The 24,568-nt window shown below is 45.2% G+C and overlaps 1 protein-coding gene across 1 annotated transcript in view; it reads left to right on the forward strand.

Moving 5' to 3' along the window:
* Positions 1-24,568, forward strand: part of prss12 (serine protease 12) — a 62,089-nt gene that overhangs the window by 17,727 nt on the left and 19,794 nt on the right. Inside the window, exon 5 of the mRNA XM_045213900.1 lies at positions 19,788-19,993. Coding sequence (XP_045069835.1) covers positions 19,788-19,993 — 206 coding nt within the window. The remainder of the gene's footprint in view (positions 1-19,787; positions 19,994-24,568) is intronic.

Here is a 24,568-nt window from a genome sequence, read left to right on the forward strand (position 1 = left end):
AACTCTGTTCAGAACTAACGTTATATAAAGCTGTCTAACTCTGTTCAGAACTAACGTTATATAAAGCTGTCTAACTCTGTTCAGAACTAACGTTATATAAAGCTGTCTAACTCTGTTCAGAACTAACGTTATATAAAGCTGTCTAACTCTATTGTTCAGAACTAACGTTATATAAAGCTGTCTAACTCTGTTAAGAACTAATGTTATATAAAGCTGTCTAACTCTATTGTTCAGAACTAACGTTATATAAAGCTGTCTAACTCTGATAAGAACTAACGTTATATAAAGCTGTCTAACTCTATTGTTCAGAACTAACGTTATATAAAGCTGTCTAACTCTGTTAAGAACTAACGTTATATAAAGCTGTCTAACTCTATTGTTCAGAACTAACGTTATATAAAGCTGTCTAACTCTGTTCAGAACTAACGTTATATAAAGCTGTCTAACTCTGTTCAGAACTAACGTTATATAAAGCTGTCTAACTCTGTTAAGAACTAACGTTATATAAAGCTGTCTAACTCTGTTCAGAACTAACGTTATATAAAGCTGTCTAACTCTGTTCAGAACTAACGTTATATAAAGCTGTCTAACTCTATTGTTCAGAACTAACGTTATATAAAGCTGTCTAACTCTGTTAAGAACTAACGTTATATAAAGCTGTCTAACTCTATTGTTCAGAACTAACGTTATATAAAGCTGTCTAACTCTGATAAGAACTAACGTTATATAAAGCTGTCTAACTCTATTGTTCAGAACTAACGTTATATAAAGCTGTCTAACTCTGTTAAGAACTAACGTTATATAAAGCTGTCTAACTCTATTGTTCAGAACTAACGTTATATAAAGCTGTCTAACTCTGTTAAGAACTAACGTTATATAAAGCTGTCTAACTCTATTGTTCAGAACTAACGTTATATAAAGCTGTCTAACTATGTTAAGAACTAACGTTATATAAAGCTGTCTAACTCTGTTAAGAACTAACGTTATATAAAGCTGTCTAACTCTGTTAAGAACTAACGTTATATAAAGCTGTCTAACTCTGTTAAGAACTAACGTTATATAAAGCTGTCTAACTCTGTTCAGAACTAACGTTATATAAAGCTGTCTAACTCTGTTAAGAACTAACGTTATATAAAGCTGTCTAACTCTATTGTTCAGAACTAACGTTATATAAAGCTGTCTAACTCTGTTAAGAACTAACGTTATATAAAGCTGTCTAACTCTATTGTTCAGAACTAACGTTATATAAAGCTGTCTAACTCTGTTAAGAACTAACGTTATATAAAGCTGTCTAACTCTGTTAAGAACTAACGTTATATAAAGCTGTCTAACTCTGTTAAGAACTAACGTTATATAAAGCTGTCTAACTCTGTTAAGAACTAACGTTATATAAAGCTGTCTAACTCTGTTCAGAACTAACGTTATATAAAGCTGTCTAACTCTGTTAAGAACTAACGTTATATAAAGCTGTCTAACTCTGTTAAGAACTAACGTTATATAAAGCTGTCTAACTCTGTTCAGAACTAACGTTATATAAAGCTGTCTAACCCTGTTCAGAACTAACGTTATATAAAGCTGTCTAACTCTGTTAAGAACTAACGTTATATAAAGCTGTCTAACTCTGTTAAGAACTAACGTTATATAAAGCTGTCTAACTCTGTTCAGAACTAACGTTATATAAAGCTGTCTAACCCTGTTCAGAACTAACGTTATATAAAGCTGTCTAACTCTGTTAAGAACTAACGTTATATAAAGCTGTCTAACTCTGTTAAGAACTGACTCACTCCACATTGACCATGGTGTTTCTAAACTAAAATGACTCTCTCTCTCTCCCCCTAGCTCTCCCCCTTCTCTCCCAATCTCTCTCCCCCTTCTCTCCCCCCTCTCCCAATCTCTCTCCTCCTCTATGTCTCTGTTTTTTGTCTACACCTCATCATGTTTTTCAGTGCAGGGCATTCCTCCATGTCACGCTACACGCTACAATTGACACGCTACACACACGTGTGACTTGGGCCGGTGGACTGGCAGCCTGTAGTCTGGTTCTGACACACACACACACACACACACACACACACACACACACACACACACACACACACACACACCCCACACACACTCACACACGTTAAAACATGATGAAACACATTCTAAAGCTGTAGAACATTCTGTAAGGTATTTGCCTGTATTTATTTCTCTCTCCTCAACTAGAAGGCTGAAACTGTCTCCAGTAAGCAAATGTTCTGAGAAACATTGAGGAGTGTTGGAGTGTTTAGTAGTGTTGGAGTGTTTAGTAGTGTTGGAGTGTTTAGTAGTGTTTAGTAGTGTTGGAGTGTTTAGTAGTGTTGGAGTGTTTAGTAGTGTTGGAGTGTTTAGTAGTGTTTAGTAGTGTTGGAGTGTTTAGTAGTGTTGGAGTGTTTAGTAGTGTTTAGTAGTGTTGGAGTGTTTAGTAGTGTTTAGTAGTGTTGGAGTGTTTAGTAGTGTTTAGTAGTGTTGGAGTGTTTAGTAGTGTTTAGTAGTGTTGGAGTGTTTAGTAGTGTAGTAGTGTTTAGTAGTGTAGTAGTGTTTAGTAGTGTTGGAGTGTTTAGTAGTGTTGGAGTGTTTAGTAGTGTTGGAGTGTTTAGTAGTGTTGGAGTGTTTAGTAGTGTTAGAGTGTTGGAGTGCTTAGTAGTGTTTAGTAGTGTTGGAGTGTTTAGTAGTGTTTAGTAGTGTTGGAGTGTTTAGTAGTGTTTAGTAGTGTTGGAGTGTTTAGTAGTGTTGGAGTGTTTAGTAGTGTTTAGTAGTGTTGGAGTGTTTAGTAGTGTTGGAGTGTTTAGTAGTGTTGGAGTGTTTAGTAGTGTTGGAGTGTTTAGTAGTGTTTAGTAGTGTTGGAGTGTTTAGTAGTGTTGGAGTGTTTAGTAGTGTTTAGTAGTGTTGGAGTGTTTAGTAGTGTTGGAGTGTTTAGTAGTGTTTAGTAGTGTTGGAGTGTTTAGTAGTGTTAGAGTGTTGGAGTGCTTAGTAGTGTTGGAGTGTTTAGTAGTGTTGGAGTGTTTAGTAGTGTTAGAGTGTTGGAGTGCTTAGTAGTGTTGGAGTGTTTAGTAGTGTTGGAGTGTTTAGTAGTGTTGGAGTGTTTAGTAGTGTTGGAGTGTTTAGTAGTGTTGGAGTGTTTAGTAGTGTTGGAGTGTTTAGTAGTGTTGGAGTGTTTAGTAGTGTTTAGTAGTGTTTAGTAGTGTTGGAGTGTTTAGTAGTGTTTAGTAGTGTTGGAGTGTTTAGTAGTGTTGGAGTGTTTAGTAGTGTTGGAGTGTTTAGTAGTGTTAGAGTGTTGGAGTGCTTAGTAGTGTTGGAGTGTTTAGTAGTGTTGGAGTGTTTAGTAGTGTTGGAGTGTTGGAGTGTTTTAGTAGTGTTGGAGTGTTTAGTAGTGTTGGAGTGTTGGAGTGTTTAGTAGTGTTGGAGTGTTTAGTAGTGTTGGAGTGTTTAGTAGTGTTGGAGTGTTTAGTAGTGTTGGAGTGTTTAGTAGTGTTTAGTAGTGTTGGAGTGTTTAGTAGTGTTGGAGTGTTTAGTAGTGTTGGAGTGTTTAGAATTGTTGAGTGTTTAGTAGTGTTGGAGTGTTTAGTAGTGTTGGAGTGTTGGAGTGTTTAGTAGTGTTTAGTAGTGTTGGAGTGTTTAGTAGTGTTGGAGTGTTGGAGTGTTTTGGTGTGTTTAGTAGTGTTGGAGTGTTTAGTAGTGTTGGAGTGTTTAGTAGTGTTGGAGTGTTTAGTAGTGTTGGAGTGTTTAGTAGTGTTGGAGTGTTGGAGTGTTTAGTAGTGTTGGAGTGTTTAGTAGTGTTGGAGTGTTTAGTAGTGTTGGAGTAGTGTTGGAGTGTTTAGTAGTGTTGGAGTGTTTAGTAGTGTTTAGTAGTGTTGGAGTGTTTAGTAGTGTTGGAGTGTTTAGTAGTGTTGGAGTGTTTAGTAGTGTTGGAGGGTTTAGTAGTGTTGGAGTGTTTAGTAGTGTTTAGTAGTGTTGGAGTGTTTAGTAGTGTTTAGTAGTGTTTAGTAGTGTTGGAGTGTTTAGTAGTGTTTAGTAGTGTTGGAGTGTTTAGTAGTGTTGGAGTGTTTAGTAGTGTTTAGTAGTGTTGGAGTGTTTAGTAGTGTTGGAGTGTTTAGTAGTGTTGGAGTGTTGGAGTGTTTAGTAGTGTTGGAGTGTTTAGTAGTGTTGGAGTGTTTAGTAGTGTTTAGTAGTGTTGGAGTGTTGGAGTGTTTAGTAGTGTTGGAGTGTTTAGTAGTGTTGGAGTGTTTAGTAGTGTTTAGTAGTGTTGGAGTGTTTAGTAGTGTTGGAGTGTTTAGTAGTGTTGGAGTGTTTAGTAGTGTTGGAGTGTTTAGTAGTGTTGGAGTGTTTAGTAGTGTTGGAGTGTTTAGTAGTGTTGGAGTGTTTAGTAGTGTTTAGTAGTGTTGGAGTGTTTAGTAGTGTTGGAGTGTTTAGTAGTGTTGGAGTGTTTAGTAGTGTTGGAGTGTTGGAGTGTTTAGTAGTGTTTAGTAGTGTTGGAGTGTTTAGTAGTGTTGGAGTGTTTAGTAGTGTTGGAGTGTTTAGTAGTGTTGGAGTGTTTAGTAGTGTTTAGTAGTGTTGGAGTGTTTAGTAGTGTTGGAGTGTTTAGTAGTGTTGGAGTGTTTAGTAGTGTTGGAGTGTTGGAGTGTTTAGTAGTGTTGGAGTGTTGGAGTGTTTAGTAGTGTTGGAGTGTTTAGTAGTGTTGGAGTGTTTAGTAGTGTTGGAGTGTTTAGTAGTGTTGGAGTGTTTAGTAGTGTTGGAGTGTTTAGTAGTGTTGGAGTGTTTAGTAGTGTTGGAGTGTTTAGTAGTGTTGGAGTGTTTAGTAGTGTTGGAGTGTTTAGTAGTGTTGGAGTGTTGGAGTGTTTAGTAGTGTTGGAGTGTTTAGTAGTGTTGGAGTGTTTAGTAGTGTTGGAGTGTTTAGTAGTGTTGGAGTGTTTAGTAGTGTTGGAGTGTTTAGTAGTGTTGGAGTGTTTAGTAGTGTTGGAGTGTTTAGTAGTGTTGGAGTGTTTGCTGTAGTGTTAGAGTGTTGGAGTGTTTAGTAGTGTTTAGTAGTGTTTAGTAGTGTTGTAGTGTTTAGTAGTGTTGGAGTGTTTAGTAGTGTTGGAGTGTTGGAGTGTTTAGTAGTGTTGGAGTGTTTAGTAGTGTTGGAGTGTTGGAGTGTTGGAGTGTTTAGTAGTGTTGGAGTGTTTAGTAGTGTTTAGTAGTGTTGGAGTGTTTAGTAGTGTTGGAGTGTTTAGTAGTGTTGGAGTGTTTAGTAGTGTTGGAGTGTTTAGTAGTGTTGGAGTGTTTAGTAGTGTTGGAGTGTTGGAGTGTTGGAGTGTTTAGTAGTGTTTAGTAGTGTTGGAGTGTTTAGTAGTGTTGGAGTGTTTAGTAGTGTTGGAGTGTTTAGTAGTGTTGGAGTGTTTAGTAGTGTTGGAGTGTTTAGTAGTGTTGGAGTGTTGGAGTGTTGGAATGTTTAGTAGTGTTGGAGTGTTTAGTAGTGTTTAGTAGTGTTGGATTGTTTAGTAGTGTTGGAGTGTTTAGTAGTGTTGGAGTGTTTAGTAGTGTTGGAGTGTTTAGTAGTGTTTAGTAGTGTTGGAGTGTTTAGTAGTGTTGGAGTGTTTAGTAGTGTTGGAGTGTTTAGTAGTGTTGGAGTGTTGTATGTACATACATATTTAATACGTAGTTTTTAGTATGTATGTGTATATATATATATAAGACATCAAAACTATGAAATAACACATATGGAATCATGTAGTAACCAAAAACGTGTTAAACAAATCAAAATATATTTTATATTTGTGATTCTTCAAATAGCCACCCTTTGCCTTGATGACAGCTTTGCACACTCTTGGCATTCTCTCAACCAGCTTCATGAGGTAGTCACCTGGAATGCTTTTCAATTAACAGGTGTGCCTTCTTAAAAGTTAATTAGTGGAATTTATTTCCTTCTTAATGCGTTTCAGCCAATCAGTTGTGTTGTGACAAAGTAGGGGGGGTATACAGAAGATAGCCCAATTTAGTAAAAGACCAAGTCCATATTATGGCAAGAACAGCTCAAATAAGCAAAGAGAAACGACAGTCCATCATTACTTTAAGACATGAAGGTCAGTCAATACGGAACATTTCAAGAACTTTGAACGTTTCTTCAAGTGCAGTCGCAAAAACCATCAAGCGCTATGATGAAACGGGCTCTCATGAGGACCGCCACAGGAAAGGAAGACCCAGAGTTACCTCTGCTGCAGAGAATAAGTTCATTAGTTACCAGCCTCAGAAATTGCAGCCCAAATAAATGCTTCACAGAGTTCAAGTAACAGACACATCTCAACATCAACTGTTCAGAGGAGACGGTGTGAATCAGGCCTTCATGGTCGAATTGCTGCAAAGAAACCACTACTAAAGGACACCAATAATAAGAAGAGACTTGCTTGGGCCAAGAAACACGAGCAATGGACATTAGACTGGTGGAGATCTGTCCTTTGGTCTGGAGTCCAAATTGCAGATTTTTGGTTCCAACCGCCGTGTCTTTGTGAGATGCGGTGTGGGTGAACGGATGATCTCCGCATGTGTATTTCCCACCGTAAAGCATGGAGGAGGAGGTGTGATGGTGTGGGGGTGATTTGCTGGTGACACTGTCTGTGATTTATTTAGAATTCAAGGCACACTTAACCAGCATGGCTACCACATCATTCTGCAGCGATACGCCATCCCATCTGGTTTGGGCTTAGTGGGACTATCATTTGTTTTTCAACAGGACAATGACCCAACACACCTCCAGGCTGTGTAAGGGCTATTTTACCAAGAAGGAGAGTGGTGGAGTGCTGCATCAGATGACCTGGCCTCCGCAATCCCCCGACCTCAACCCAATTGAGATGGTTTGGGATGAGTCGGACCGCAGAGTGAAGGAAAAGCAGCCAACAAGTGCTCAGCATATGTGGGAACTCCTTCAAGACTGTTGGAAAAGCATTCCAGGGGAAGCTGGTTGAGAGAATGCCAAGAGTGTGCAAAGCTGTCATCAAGACAAAGGGTGGCTATTTGAAAAATCTCAAATATAAAATATATTTTGATTGGTTTAACACTTTTTTGGTTACTACATGATTCCATATGTGATATTTCATAGTTTTGATGTCTTCACTATTATTCTACAACGTAAAAAATTGTAAAAATAAAGAAAAACCCTTGAATGATTAGGTGTGTCCAAACTTTTGACTGGTACTGTATATCAACAAAAAACAGCTAATTTGATAATGATAAATTAATAATACGTTTGCAATATAATTTTTATGTGAACATAATCAGTGACCAAACTGAAATGCAAAACTCCAGTTTGCATTCTCAAGTTGCCAGTTGCCCTACCAGATAACACTGCCATATTGAGAGAGATCGTTGAAAGATGAATCAGTTCACATGTAATTGTACTACATTACTTGGATCATTATTTGAGACAAAAAGATGAAAACTTAATGTGCAATTTAACAATGCTTTTTCTTAACCTACCAAGTACAAATTCAAATCCTTATTGGGTAAAACAATATTGTTCCATGCATTATCCTGGCCACATTCTTAACAGTTTGGCCTGTCAGTCAATCACTATGGGTGGGGTTTTCAGGGAAGGGGGCGGGATGTTTGTGAGTAACAGGGTTGATAGGGTTTCAGACCTGTCAATCAATCACTATGGGTGGGGTTTTCAGGGAAGGGGGCGGGATGTTTGTGAGTCACAGGGTTGATAGGGTTTCAGACATGTCAATCAATCACTATGGGGTGGGATTTTCAGGGAAGGGGGCGGGATATTTTTGAGTCACAGGGTTGATAGGGTTTCAGACCTGTCAATCAATCGCTATGGGTGGGATTTTCAGGGAAGGTAGTGGGTTAGTAATCTAGTCATTAAAACACTTTTTCAATGTAATTTATTGTGGCTAAAGCTAAGACAGGTGGTTGTTCCCCCCCCCCCGTTAAGAAACAGGGTAGAATTACAGGGAAATTGTTTTAGAAATGCTCAATCTTTCTGGGGGAGGTTTCTATCGGGAGACACCCATCCCCCCCTGTCCTCTCTCTCTCTGTCTGAAAGGATCTGCTCAGTAACATCTGTTGTGAATAAGGCAGACAGACAGAGCAGAGTGTCACAGCCGTGTCAGCGTCATCCTTCTGGTTCTGTGAAAACCCATTACATACATCATACACGCATCATATAACACACACACACACACACACACACACACACACACACACACACGTGTTGAATGTGTCTCTGAGGCCTCAGTCAGGTTTTATTACTGACTCTAGGAACTCTAAGAATCTGGAGGACAGACAGAGAGACTGACATAATGTAATGATAGAATCTGTAGGACAGACAGAGAGACTGACGTGAGACTGACATAATGTAATGTAGATTATAGAATCTGGAGGACTGACAGAGAGACTGACATAATGTAATGTAGATTATAGAATCTGGAGGACTGACAGAGAGACTGACATAATGTAATGTAGCTGATATAATCTGGAGGACAGACAGAGAGGTTGTCTAGACAACTGGTTTCTAGTGGAGGAGGTTCAGGAGAGACAGAGTTAGATGTCTCTATGATGTCATACGTGCGCGCACACACACACACACAGACACACACACACCACACACACTTAGATACACAGACACACACACACACACACACTTCAGACACACACATGCACCGCAGACACACACGTGGTCAGACATCTCAATAAGTAACAGTAGATTTCCCTAGAGGTATTATAGGATCCTATCCTCACACCCACCCTGGGATAGAACATGAGATCCTCTGTCAGTCACCCACCCTGGGATAGAACATGATATCCTCTGTCAGTCACCCACCCTGGGATAGAACATGATATCCTCTGTCAGTCACCCACCCTGTGATAGATCATGATATCCTCTGTCAGTCACCCACCCTGGGATAGAACATGATATCCTCTGTCAGTCACCCACCCTGGGATAGAACATGATATCCTCTGTCAGTCACCCACCCTGGGATAGAACATGATATCCTCTGTCAGTCACCCACCCTGGGATAGAACATGATATCCTCTGTCAGTCACCCACCCTGGGATAGAACATGAGATTTTACATTTACATTTTAGTCATTTAGCAGACGCTCTTATCCATAGCGATTTACAGTTAGTGAGTGCATACATTATTTATTTTTATTTTTCATACTCGCCCCCCGTGGGAATCGAACCCACAACCCTGGCGTTGCAAACGCCATGCTCTACCAACTGAGCTACATCCCTGCCGGCCATTCCCTCCCCTACCCTGGACGACGCCGGGTCAATTGTGCGCCGCCCTATGTGTCTCCCGGCCACGGCCGGCTACGACAGAGCCTTCTAGTGGCACAGCTAGCACTGCGATGCAGCGCCATAGACCACTGCGCCACATGAGATCCTCGGTCACTCACCCACCCTGTGGTAGATCATGAGATCCTCTGTCACTCACACACCCTGTGATAGATCATGAGATCCTCTGTCACTCACCCACCCTGGGTCAAACTGTTTCATCTGATAATCCCATGAAGACACAGCATCGTCCCCTCACCTCTGACTGCAGGGAACAGACGTCTCCCCTGTGATGTGTGGATCATAGCTAGGGGATGTGTAATCACCATTCGTCTCCAGTAGATAGATAACATCACACAGAGAGGTCACGGACTGGGGAACGAAACAGACAACGCTGTGTTCCTTCGTTTTTGTCTATTGGTTCCAGTGACAGACAGACAGACAGACAGACAGACAGACAGACAGACAGACAGACAGACAGACAAGCTGTCAGTAGCAGGGCTGGTTCCTGAGACAGACAGACAGACAGACAGACAGACAGACAGACAGACAGACAGACAAGCTGTCAGTAGCAGGGCTGGTTCCTGAGACAGACAGACAGACAGACAGACAGACAGACAGACAGACAGACAAGCTGTCAGTAGCAGAGCTGGTTCCAGAGACAGACAGACAGACAGACAGACAAGCTGTCAGTAGCAGAGCTGGTTCCAGAGACAGACAGACAGACAGACAGACAGACAGAGAGACAGACAGACAGACAGAGAGACAGACAGACAGACAGACAGACAGACAGACAGACAGACAGACAGACAAGCTGTCAGTAGCAGGGCTGGTTCCAGAGACAGACAGACAGACAGACAGACAGACAGACAGACAAGCTGCCAGTAGTAGAGCTGGTTCCACAGACAGACAGACAGACAGACAGACAGACAGACAGACAGACAGACAGACAGACAGACAGACAGACAGACCGTCCGTCCGTCCGTCCGTCAGTAGCAGAGCTGGGCCATCTATTCAATTCATTTGATGGATGTTTTTCGTGATATTCCAAATGCATGTATCTCAAGAATGGAGGGCTTGTTATTTGTGGTTTTTATGAGCGTTTATGTCCGTTTGTTCTCCTGATGTATTTTTGGTCTTGTCTCCTTCGCTCCTTCTGTTTACCTTCCCATTTACACCAGAGATCTGTATATAATGAAGAGATGCTCCTTCCCATTTACACCAGAGATCTGGATATAATGAAGAGATGCACCTTCCCATTTACACCAGAGATCTGGATATAATGAAGAGATGCTCCTTCCCATTTACACCAGAGATCTGGATATAATGAAGAGATGCACGCCTCCGCCCTAATAATGGGAGTCGTTGTCCCAGAGGAGGGAAGGCAGGCGACAAGCTTAGGCCCAAAAGAAACCCATAGAAACACATCGGCCTTATTTTGGACAGATTTTAGCGAGAGTGAAACCTCTCGCTTCGCCTCTTCCTCTACGGTTTACACACACACACCAAGCCCCCTCCCCCTGCCTCTCACGCCAACATAGTTGACAGATCACATCTCCCTCTCTGACGAGCGGTTTCAACTGGCTATTTTGCATTTGAGGTTTGGTCCAACAGAATCGGTCATATGGACACCGAAACACATTGAGACATAATTTTCCTGTAGTAGAGGAGAAGTTAACTTTTCTTAACGATACCCCTTTTTTTTATGTCTCAACTCCTCAAATTGCGAGCAGAGCAGACACTGCTAAAACGGGATGTACCAATGAACGGATGATTCTGGAACATGAATGCTCAGTTTGCCGCGTACCGCTAGCAGCATTACATTTTACATTTTAGTCATTTAGCAGACGCTCTTATCCAGAGCGAGTGCATACATTATTATTTTTGAATTTTTTGTTTTTTGTTTTTTCATACTGCCCCCCCGTGGGAATCGAACCCACAACCCTGGCGTTGCAAACGCCATGCTCTACCAACTGAGCTACATCCCTGCCGGCCATTCCCTCCCCTACCCTGGACGACGCTGGGCCAATTGTGCGCCGCCCCATGGGTCTCCCGGTCGCGGCCGGCTACGACAGAGCCTGGATACGAACCAGGATCTCTAGTGGCACAGCTAGCACTGCGATGCAGTGCCTTAGACCACTGCGCCACTCAGGCAACCACTCAGCGTGTTAGCCGAAGGTTGTTATACTAGCTGTCTAGTCTGGGTTATACTAGCTGTCTAGTCTGGGTTATTTATAAATGTGCAATAAAGCGTAAAACACAATTTAAATAAGGAATTGGCAAATCGTTCTCATTCTGAGAAATAAGGTAGGCCACCTTGATTTCAACATCTGAACAAAGTGGACAGGAGACAAACGCGCTTTTCAAACAGCTGCGGACAGAACAGGAGGGTGTGTTCATAACAATTCAACTGTTCAACCTTGCTAGCTAGCAAATAGATCCACGTTGGCTAAACTTGAAATATAAAGACCAGCTGGCTAATCACTAGCACGTGGGCTGGAGAGGTTGTTGATGAGGCCTGTGTTAATGTTCTACAGCCTAATGCCTGCTTCAAGACGTTAGTCATTATCAGTGAATGTGTTTATTTATGGTTCTGGTTACATTTGTAACAGAAAATGGCCTTTTCATAGACTGACTTGAAAGCCAGATCAGTGATTTTTGCAACAACAAAAAAAAAGCAGGTTAAACTATTTTGATAAAATAATTGAATTATTAGTGTGTCTTATGGTTGTGGAAGGCTTATATTTAGCCTGGGTATAACTTCACAAGCCCTGAATTAGTTAGATAACGTACAAATGGAGATCTGATTTCTAGGCCATATGGCCCAGCTCTAGCCAGTAGTTAAACTAGTAGTTAGATACTGTAGTTAGATAGTTAGATACCGTAAAACTGGAGATCTGATTTCTAGGCCATATGGCCCAGCTCTAGCCAGTAGTTAAACTAGTAGTTAGATACTGTAGTTAGATACCGTAAAACTTCAATTAGCCGCCTGTCCCTTTTAATAGCCGGGCATCGTCACACATTTCAGCAAATAAACACCTGTTTTAAGTAAATCCGGGGTCTAAATGAATTGTTTACAAGTGAACTTCAGTGAGTACCGTAAAGACTGAATTGTTTACAGCAGTGTGGTTTGACATGGAGGAGACAGCAGTGTGGTTTGACATGGAGGAGACAGCAGTGTGGTTTGACATGGAGGAGACAGCAGTGTGGTTTAACATGGAGGAGACAGCAGTGTGGTTTAACATGGAGGAGACAGCAGTGTGGTTTGACATGGAGGAGACAGCAGTGTGGTTTGACATGGAGGAGACAGCAGTGTGGTTTGACATGGAGACAGTAGTGTGGTTTAACATGGAGGAGACAGCAGTGTGGTTTAACATGGAGGAGACAGCAGTGTGGTTTAACATGGAGGAGACAGCAGTGTGGTTTGACATGGAGGAGACAGCAGTGTGGTTTGACATGGAGGAGACAGCAGTGTGGTTTGACATGGAGGAGACAGCAGTGTGGTTTGACATGGAGGAGACAGCAGTGTGGTTTGACATGGAGGAGACAGCAGTGTGGTTTGACATGGAGGAGACAGCAGTGTGGTTTGACATGGAGGAGACAGCAGTGTGGTTTGACATGGAGGAGACAGCAGTGTGGTTTGACATGGATGGCTCAACTACCAACAAGATCTCACGGTTTCACTTCAGTATTCAACGTTTGCCCGGGAGGGGAGAGGGGATAAAAGTCTATGGGGGAAATGAAAGTAGGGAAGGGTTTAATGTTGTTCAAAAAGAAAAAATTGACTGTTTAGCATAAAGTAATACGTCCTCACATTGCCCCCTAGTGGACGGTATTGAAGGCATCTCTTGTCGTTCAGGGGACCTGGACAAATGTTGAATACTGAAGTGTATCTGCTGAGATCCGGCTGCAACAACAGTGGATACAAGTTTCAACAAGGCACAGTGAGAGAACGCTGGATACCAGGCTCAACGAGGCACAGTGAGAGAACGCTGGATACCAGGCTCAACGAGGCACAGTGAGAGAACGCTGGATACCAGGCTCAACGAGGCACAGTGAGAGAACGCTGGATACCAGGCTCAACGAGGCACAGTGAGAGAACGCTGGATACCAGGCTCAACGAGGCACAGTGAGAGAACGCTGGATACCAGGCTCAACGAGGCACAGTGAGAGAACGCTGGATACAACACTCAACGAGGCACAGTGAGAGGACGCTGGATACCAGGCTCAACGAGGCACAGTGAGAGAACGCTGGATACCAGGCTCAACAAGGCACAGTGAGAGAACGCTGGATACAACACTCAACGAGGCACAGTGAGAGAACGCTGGATACCAGGCTCAACAAGGCACAGTGAGAGAACGCTGGATACCAGGCTCAACGAGGCACAGTGAGAGAACGCTGGATACCAGGCTCAACGAGGCACAGTGAGAGAACGCTGGATACCAGGCTCAACAAGGCACAGTGAGAGAACGCTGGATACCAGGCTCAACGAGGCACAGTGAGAGAACGCTGGATACCAGGCTCAACGAGGCACAGTGAGAGAACGCTGGATACCAGGCTCAACGAGGCACAGTGAGAGAATGCTGGATACAACACTCAACGAGGCACAGTGAGAGGACGCTGGATACAACACTCAACGAGGCACAGTGAGAGAACGCTGGATACCAGGCTCAACGAGGCACAGTGAGAGAACGCTGGATACCAGGCTCAACGAGGCACAGTGAGAGAACGCTGGATACCAGGCTCAACGAGGCACAGTGAGAGAACGCTGGATACCAGGCTCAACGAGGCACAGTGAGAGGACGCTGGATACCAGGCTCAACAAGGCACAGTGAGAGAACGCTGGATACCAGGCTCAACGAGGCACAGTGAGAGGACGCTGGATACCAGGCTCAACGAGGCACAGTGAGAGAACGCTGGATACCAGGCTCACCAAGAGAACGCTGGATACAACACTCAACGAGAAACAGTAAGAGAACGCTGGATACCAGGCTCAACGAGGCACAGTGAGAGAACGCTGGATACCAGGCTCAACGAGGCACAGTGAGAGAACGCTGGATACCAGGCTCAACGAGGCACAGTGAGAGAACGCTGGATACCAGGCTCAACGAGGCACAGTGAGAGAACGCTGGATACCAGGCTCAACGAGGCACAGTGAGAGAACGCTGGATACCAGGCTCAACGAGGCACAGTGAGAGGACGCTGGATACAACACTCAACGAGGCACAGTGAGAGGACGCTGGATACAACACTCAACGAGGCACAGTGAGAGGACGCTGGATACAACACTCAACGAGGCACAGTGAGAGGACGCTGGATACCAGGCTCAACAAGGCACAGTGAGAGAACGCTGGATACCAGGCTCAACGAGGCACAGTGAGAGAACGCTGGATACCAGGCTCAACAAGGCACAGTGAGAGAACGCTGGATACAACACTCAACGAGGCACAGTGAGAGAACGCTGGATACCAGGCTCAACAAGGCACAGTGAGAGAACGCTGGATACCAGGCTCAACGAGGCACAGTGAGAGAACGCTGGATACCAGGCTCAGCGAGGCACAGTGAGAGAACGCTGGATACCAGGCTCAACAAGGCACAGTGAGAGAACGCTGGATACCAGGCTCAACTAGGCACAGTGAGAGAACGCTGGATACCAGGCTCAACGAGGCACAGTGAGAGAACGCTGGATACCAGGCTCAACAAGGCACAGTGAGAGAACGCTGGATACAACACTCAACGAGGCACAGTGAGAGAACGCTGGATACAACACTCAACGAGGCACAGTGAGAGGACGCTGGATACCAGGCTCAACGAGGCACAGTGAGAGAACGCTGGATACCAGGCTCAACGAGGCACAGTGAGAGAACGCTGGATACCAGGCTCAACGAGGCACAGTGAGAGAAAGCTGGATACCAGGCTCAACGAGGCACAGTGAGAGGATGCTGGACACCAGGCTCAACAAGGCACAGTGAGAGAACGCTGGATACCAGGCTCAACGAGGCACAGTGAGAGGACGCTGGATACCAGGCTCAACGAGGCACAGTGAGAGAACGCTGGATACCAGGCTCACCAAGAGAACGCTGGATACAACACTCAACGAGGCACAGTGAGAGAACGCTGGATACCAGGCTCAACGAGGCACAGTGAGAGAACGCTGGATACCAGGCTCAACGAGGCACAGTGAGAGAACGCTGGATACCAGGCTCAACGAGGCACAGTGAGAGAACGCTGGATACCAGGCTCAACGAGGCACAGTGAGAGAACGCTGGATACCAGGCTCAACGAGGCACAGTGAGAGAACGCTGGATACAACACTCAACGAGGCACAGTGAGAGGACGCTGGATACCAGGCTCAACGAGGCACAGTGAAAGAACGCTGGATACCAGGCTCAACAAGGCACAGTGAGAGAACGCTGGATACAACACTCAACGAGGCACAGTGAGAGAACGCTGGATACCAGGCTCAACAAGGCACAGTGAGAGAACGCTGGATACCAGGCTCAACGAGGCACAGTGAGAGAACGCTGGATACCAGGCTCAACGAGGCACAGTGAGAGAACGCTGGATACCAGGCTCAACAAGGCACAGTGAGAGAACGCTGGATACCAGGCTCAACTAGGCACAGTGAGAGAACGCTGGATACCAGGCTCAACGAGGCACAGTGAGAGAACGCTGGATACCAGGCTCAACAAGGCACAGTGAGAGAACGCTGGATACAACACTCAACGAGGCACAGTGAGAGAACGCTGGATACAACACTCAACGAGGCACAGTGAGAGGACGCTGGATACCAGGCTCAACGAGGCACAGTGAGAGAACGCTGGATACCAGGCTCAACGAGGCACAGTGAGAGAACGCTGGATACCAGGCTCAACGAGGCACAGTGAGAGAACGCTGGATACCAGGCTCAACGAGGCACAGTGAGAGGACGCTGGATACCAGGCTCAACAAGGCACAGTGAGAGAACGCTGGATACCAGGCTCAACGAGGCACAGTGAGAGGACGCTGGATACCAGGCTCAACGAGGCACAGTGAGAGAACGCTGGATACCAGGCTCACCAAGAGAACGCTGGATACAACACTCAACGAGGCACAGTGAGAGAACGCTGGATACCAGGCTCAACGAGGCACAGTGAGAGAACGCTGGATACCAGGCTCAACGAGGCACAGTGAGAGAACGCTGGATACCAGGCTCAACGAGGCACAGTGAGAGAACGCTGGATACCAGGCTCAACGAGGCACAGTGAGAGAACGCTGGATACCAGGCTCAACGAGGCACAGTGAGAGAACGCTGGATACCAGGCTCAACGAGGCACAGTGAGAGGACGCTGGATACAACACTCAACGAGGCACAGTGAGAGGACGCTGGATACAACACTCAATGAGGCACAGTGAGAGAACGCTGGATACAACACTCAATGAGGCACAGTGAGAGAACGCTGGATACAACACTCAATGAGGCACAGTGAGAGAACGCTGGATACAACACTCAATGAGGCACAGTGAGAGGACGCTGGATACAACACTCAACGAGGCACAGTGAGAGAACGCTGGATACAACACTCAACGAGGCACAGTGAGAGAACGCTGGATACAACACTCAACGAGGCACAGTGAGAGGACGCTGGATACCAGGCTCAACGAGGCACAGTGAGAGAACGCTGGATACCAGGCTCAACGAGGCACAGTGAGAGAACGCTGGATACCAGGCTCAACGAGGCACAGTGAGAGGACGCTGGATACCAGGCTCAACGAGGCACAGTGAGAGGACGCTGGATACCAGGCTCAACGAGGCACAGTGAGAGGACGCTGGATACCAGGCTCAACGAGGCACAGTGAGAGGACGCTGGATACCAGGCTCACCAAGAGAACGCTGGATACAACACTCAACGAGGCACAGTGAGAGAACGCTGGATCCAGGCTCAACGAGGCACAGTGAGAGAACGCTGGATACCAGGCTCAACGAGGCACAGTGAGAGAACGCTGGATACCAGGCTCAACGAGGCACAGTGAGAGAACGCTGGATACCAGGCTCAACGAGGCACAGTGAGAGAACGCTGGATACCAGGCTCAACGAGGCACAGTGAGAGGACGCTGGATACAACACTCAACGAGTCACAGTGAGAGGACGCTGGATACAACACTCAATGAGGCACAGTGAGAGAACGCTGGATACAACACTCAATGAGGCACAGTGAGAGAACGCTGGATACAACACTCAATGAGGCACAGTGAGAGAACGCTGGATACAACACTCAACGAGGCACAGTGAGAGGACGCTGGATACCAGGCTCAACGAGTTACAGTGAGAGAACGCTGGATACAACACTCAACAAGGCACAGTGAGAGGACGCTGGATACCAGGCTCAACAAGGCACAGTGAGAGAACGCTGGATACCAGGCTCAACGAGGCACAGTGAGAGAACGGTGCTGAAGAGCTCCATCTGGGCTGGCTGTTAGGCAGCTTAGTCTGTCTCTGATCTGATGGATATATTAGTTTGATGTTTATACAGGTCACATTAACAACTGGTCTTTTCAACTTTGGATTGATCATTTAAAGCTACAGCCTCAATTGAAACAATAACAAAGCCGGCTCCCCGCCTCTGTTTTGGTAAAAAGCTGAGGGATGGGCCTGGAGAAATGTAACCACTCTCAAATTCATAGACAGAGCTACGGATGCAAGGCCTGGCCGTCCATGACATCAACAGGATATATCTGAACCATGTTCTGAGGCGATAGTGTGTGTTTAGAAACATTGGAGTAAAAACAGCTTCTATTTTGGGTTCTGATGAGGTTTGACAGTTGAGCTGAGCTCATGAGCCATTAATAAGTTATATTCTTCAAGAATCAATGGGTGTGTCATAAATTTATAAGTCCAAAAATGGATGTAGCAACTAAGGGTTCTAGCGTTAAGGAAATAGACGCCTGTCTCAAATAGAATCCTATCTCGAATAAGCGACGGTTGTGTTCGGTGATTGAAGCCAATAAACGCCCTGGCTATTGAAGATTTGCAGTAGTAGTTCACTGCAACAGTTACAATGATGATTCAGTTGGTTACAATGATGATTCAGTTGGTTACATTGATGATTCAGTTAGTTACAATGATGATTCAGTTGGTAGACCTATGATGATTCAGTTGGTAGATCTATGTTGATTCAGTTAGTTACAATGATTCAGTTGGTAGACCTATGTTGATTCAGTTGGTAGACCTATGATGATTCAGTTAGTTACGATGATGATTCAGTTAGTAGACCTATGATGATTCAGTTGGTAGACCTATGATGATTCAGTTAGTTACAATGATGATTCAGTTGGTAGACCTATGATGATTCAGTTGGTAGATCTATGTTGATTCAGTTAGTTACAATGATTCAGTTGGTAGACCTATGTTGATTCAGTTAGTAGACCTATGATGATTCAGTTGGTAGACCTATGATGATTCAGTTGGTAGACCTATGATGATTCAGTTGGTAGACCAATGATGATTCAGTTGGTAGACCAATGATGATTCAGTTAGTTACAATGATGATTCAGTTGGTAGACCTATGATGATTCAGTTGGGAGACCTATGATGATTCAGTTGGTAGACCTATGATGATTCAGTTGGTAGACCTATGTTGATTCAGTTGGTAGATATATGTTGATTCAGTTAGTTACAATGATTCAGTTGGTAGACCTATGATGATTCAGTTGGTAGACCTATGATGATTCAGTTGGTAGACCTATGATGATTCAGTTGGTAGACCTATGATGATTCAGTTGGTAGATATATGTTGATTCAGTTGGTAGATATATGTTGATTCAGTTAGTTACAATGATTCAGTTGGTAGACCTATGATGATTCAGTTGGTAGACCAATGATGATTCAGTTGGTAGACCTATGATGATTCAGTTGGTAGACCTATGATGATTCAGTTGGTAGACCTATGATGATGATTCAGTTGGTAGACCAATGATGATTCAGTTGGTAGACCTATGATGATTCAGTTGGTAGACCTATGATGATTCAGTTGGTAGACCTATGATGATGATTCAGTTGGTAGACCTATGATGATGATTCAGTTGGTAGACCTATGATGATTCAGTTGGTAGACCTATGATGATGATTCAGTTGGTAGACCTATGATGATTCAGTTGGTAGACCTATGATGATTCAGTTGGTAGACCTATGATGATGATTCAGTTGGTAGACCAATGATGATTCAGTTGGTAGACCTATGATGATTCAGTTGGTAGACCTATGATGATGATTCAGTTGGTAGACCTATGATGATGATTCAGTTGGTAGACCTATGATGATTCAGTTGGTAGACCTATGCATAGTTGTTTTAGGTGTCATAGTTGTTTTAATGGTGTCATAGTTGTTTTAATGGTATCATAGTTGTTTTAATGGTATCATAGTTGTTTTAATGGTATCTTCAGTGTCTAAATGTATCTTTATGTTTTGTGGAAGTGTACTTAACGCTCATACACTCTCTCTAATAATGTGTGTGTCTGTGTTCTTCAGTGGCGTGGCAAAGGCCCGTGTGATGGCGTATTTTGGCGAGGGGGAGGGGCCTATCCATGTGGACAACGTGAAGTGCTCTGGCGAGGAGCGTTCGTTGGTCGACTGCCTCAAACAGCCAACCGGGACGCATAACTGTCGCCATAGCGAAGATGCCGGGGTCATCTGTGACTACGGCCAATCACAGCTCAGCGATACAGAGGGCAAAGGTCAGTGGTGATGTCACAAACGTATTTATCTATTTGTCTTGTGTCAATCTGTTCTGGGGAATCAGCCGTGAATAGGGATGTAACCATTCACATCGCTCCCCGGTTCAACTGTTGAAGATACGACCGTATCGGTCCAAGGACCCCCAACCCATCCAAATGTAGCATGCATAGGTCAGGAAATACGACCGTATCGGTCCAAGGACCCCCAACCCATCCAAATGTAGCATGCATAGGTCAGGAAATACAACTGTATCGGTCCAAGGACCCCCCAGCCCATCCAAATGTAGCATGCATAGGTCAGGAAATACGACCGTATCGGTCCAAGGACCCCCCAACCCATCCAAATGTAGCATGCATAGGTCAGGAAATACGACCGTATCGGTCAAAGGACCCCCCAACCCATCCAAATGTAGCATGCATAGGTCAGGAAATACGACCGTATCGGTCAAAGGACCCCCCAACCCATCCAAATGTAGCATGCATAGGTCAGGAAATACAACCGTATCGGTCCAAGGACCCCCAGCCCATCCAAATGTAGCATGCATAGGTCAGGAAATACAACCGTATCGGTCCAAGGACCCCCCAGCCCATCCAAATGTAGCATGCATAGGTCAGGAAATACAACCGTATCGGTCCAAGGACCCCCCAACCCATCCAAATGTAGCATGCATAGGTCAGGAAATACAACCGTATCGGTCCAAGGACCCCTAGCCCATCCAAATGTAGTGTGCAGCGGTCAGGAAATTGATTCAAAACGTTACAAATTGACCGTTCCCTTGTTGCTCACGTTACATTCTATCTACCTTCTGAAAATAACTAATCTTTTGACACAACTGATGCATCCTCTCCTTCAGTGTCAAACTTCACTGTGGTCCTCTGTAGCTCAGCTGGTAGAGCACGGCGCTTGTAACGCCAAGGTAGTGGGTTCGATCCCCGGGACCACCCATACACAAAAAAAATTTATGCACACATGACTGTAAGTTGCTTTGGATAAAAGCGTCTGCTAAATGACATATTATTATATATTATATTATTATTATATTATATTAAACTAGGCATGTACAGGGGGTATAGAAAGTCACCACCCCTTTTAAAATGTTCACCTTTTGTTGCCTTACAGCCTGAAATAAAAACACATAAAATCAGACTTTTTCCGGCTTGATTTACACACAGTAACCCACAATATCCAAGTGAAAAAACAAAATCTAAAAAAAAACTCTGGAAATTAAATAACATTAAAAACGGTAAAAGACCCTATTTGGATAAGTGAACCCCCCCCTGAGTTAATACTTGGTGGAACCACCTTTTGCTTGAATTAAAGCCATGAGTCTCTTTGAATACGTCTCTACTACCTTTTCACCCCTAGACTGTCCAATATTCGCCCCAATTCTTCCTCGCAGAATTGTTCAAGCTCAGTCAAATTGCATGGTGACCACTCATGGACTGCACTCTTCAGTCCTCTGTAGCTCAATTGGTAGAACACGGCGCTTGTAACGCCCAGGGGTAGTGGGTTCGATCCCCGGGACCACCCATACGTAAAAATGTATGCGCGCATGACTGTAAGTCGCTTTGGATAAAAGCGTCTGCTAAATGGCATATTATTATTATTATTATTATTATTATTATTCCACAGATTCTCGATGGGATGTAGGTCGGGGCTCTGACTAGGCCACTCGAGGACATTCCCCTTCTTGTTCTTCAGCCACTGTACGGTTGCTTTGGCGCTGTGCTTTTGTCATTTGGGCTCCCGAGTGGCGCAGCGGTCTAAGCCACTGCATCTCAGTGCTTGGGGCGTCACTACAGACCCCCTGGTTCGATTCCAGGCTGTATCACGACCAGCCGTGACCCCCCCCCTGGGTGCACGTTTTGTTTTTTGCCCTAGCACTACACAGCTGACTCAAATAACCAAATCATCAAGCTTTGACTATTTGAATCAGCTGTGTCCTATTAAAATGGACTTTAGTGTCCTGCTAGTACAATAATGGACTGTAGTGTCCTGTTAAAATGGACTTGAGTAGCGGCAAAAATAAATACAAATGCACACAACTTTAAACTCCATATTCAGAGGTAATATACTGCTCATTGATCAGCAATTGATAACAGGACCGTGTTTGCAAAACAAGTGTTTGAGCTTATGCCAATATTACACAGGTAAGCTAACGGTAAGCTAACGGTAAGCTAACGGTTACAGAGATCAGGAACGCAGACAGGCTCTATAGACTATATATATATATATGAGTCACCTGGTGTTATGTTAAGTACCTATTGACAACAACAACAAAAAAACGGATATATATTTCTGAATGACATGTATTGCTAAATAAAAAAAGTTTAAGGAAATACAGGCAGGCACCACATTACTACAAGACAAAACAGCTCAACCAAGCATGATGGTCTGGTAAGTATATAAAAATAAAGCTTGTTTTCATTAAAAAGGTAGTGGAATGGATTGGTAGGGGTGGGAGGGCCAAAGACCTGAGGTGGTGGAATGGATTGGTAGGGGTGGGAGGGCCAAAGACCTGAGGTGGTAGAATGGATTGGTAGGGGTGGGAGGGCCAAAGACCTGGGGTGGTGGAATGGATTGGTAGGGGTGGGAGGGCCAAAGACCTGGGGTAGTGGAATGGATTGGTAGGGGTGGGAGGGCCAAAGACCTGAGGTGGTAGAATGGATTGGTAGGGGTGGGAGGGCCAAAGACCTGGGGTGGTAGAATGGATTGGTAGGGGTGGGAGGGCCAAAGACCTGGGGTGGTGGAATGGATTGGTAGGGGTGGGAGGGCCAAAGACCTGAGGTGGTGGAATGGATTGGTAGGGGTGGGAGGGCCAAAGACCTGGGGTGGTGGAATGGATTGGTAGGGGTGGGAGGGCCAAAGACCTGAGGTGGTAGAATGGATTGGTAGGGGTGGGAGGGCCAAAGACCTGGGGTGGTAGAATGGATTGGTAGGGGTGGGAGGGCCAAAGACCTGAGGTGGTGGAATGGATTGGTAGGGGTGGGAGGGCCAAAGACCTGGGGTGGTGGAATGGATTGGTAGGGGTGGGAGGGCCAAAGACCTGAGGTAGTGGAATGGATTGGTAGGGGTGGGAGGGCCGAGGGCCAAAGACCTGAGGTGGTAGAATGGATTGGTAGGGGTGGGAGGGCCAAAGACCTGAGGTGGTGGAATGGATTGGTAGGGGTGGGAGGGCCAAAGACCTGGGGTGGTGGAATGGATTGGTAGGGGTGGGAGGGCCAAAGACCTGAGGTGGTAGAATGGATTGGTAGGGGTGGGAGGGCCGAGGGCCAAAGACCTGAGGTGGTAGAATGGATTGGTAGGGGTGGGAGGGCCAAAGACCTGAGGTGGTAGAATGGAATGCTCGGGTTGGGGTGTAGGGTTGGAGCATAGCCTGAAGGTAGGGAGGGGCAGGTCCTCTTGCTGCTCTGAAGCACCAGGGTCTTGAAGATGATGCAAGCTTCGACTGGAAGTCAGTGGAGTGTGCGGAGGAGGGGGGTGACATGAGAGAACTTGGGAAGGTTGAACACCAGGCGGGCTGCAGCGTTCTGGATGAGTTGTAGGGGTTTGATGGAACAAGCGGGGAGCCCAGCCAACAGCGAGTTGCAGTAGTCCGGACGGGAGAGGACAAGTGCCAGGATTAGGACCTGTGCCGCTTCCTGTGTGAGGTAGGGTGGTTGTACTCTACGTATGTTGTAGAGCGTGAACCTGCAGGAGCGAGTCACTGATTTGATGTTTGCAGAGAATGACAGGGTGTCGTCCAGGGTCACGCCAAGGTTCTTTGCGCTCTGGGAGACACTGGAGTTGTCAACCGTGATGGCGGTCTTGGAGTGGGCAAAGAACCGTTTAGGGTCCAGAAGATGGTTCTGAGAGAGATAGAGAGTTGATCAGACAGCACGCACAAGTGTTTTAGAAAGAAAAGAAAGTGATACAGGTCTGTAGTTTGAGGTCAGAGGAGGGGAGCAACTCGGGCCATTTTGAAGTCAGCGAGGCCGCAGCCAGTGGTCAGGGATGAGTTGATGAGTGAAGTGAGGAATGGGAGAAGGTCTCCAGAGATGGTCTGGAGAAGGGAGGATGGGATGGTGTTGAGCGGGCAGGTTGTCGGGCGGCCAGACCTAAGTAGTCACAGGATGTCATCTGGAGAGAGAGGGGAGACAGAGGTCAAGGCGTAGTGTAATTCGGTGCGAGTGAGACCAGTGGACTCAATAGGCTGAGTGAATGAGTGAGTAGCGGATGTTGTCAACCTTCTTTTCAAAGTGGAGGATTAAGGGAGGAGAAGGTGGAAAAGCGTTTCCTAGTGTTAGAGGCAGAAGCTTGACATTTAGAGGAGTAGAACAGTGGCTTTAGCAGCGGATAGAGAAGGTAGAGGAGTAGAACAGTGGCTTTAGCAGAGAATAGAAGGTAGAGGAGTAGAACAGTGGCTTTAGCAGCGGATAGAGAAGGTAGAGGAGTAGAACAGTGGCTTTAGCAGAGAATAGAAGGTAGAGGAGTAGAACAGGGGCTTTAGCAGAGGATAGAGAAGGTAGAGGAGTAGAACAGGGGCTTTAGCAGAGGATAGAGAAGGTAGAGGAGTAGAACAGGGGCTTTAGCAG

The sequence above is a fragment of the Coregonus clupeaformis genome, unplaced genomic scaffold (assembly GCF_020615455.1).
Source record: "Coregonus clupeaformis isolate EN_2021a unplaced genomic scaffold, ASM2061545v1 scaf0170, whole genome shotgun sequence".
Lineage (NCBI taxonomy): Eukaryota > Metazoa > Chordata > Actinopteri > Salmoniformes > Salmonidae > Coregonus > Coregonus clupeaformis.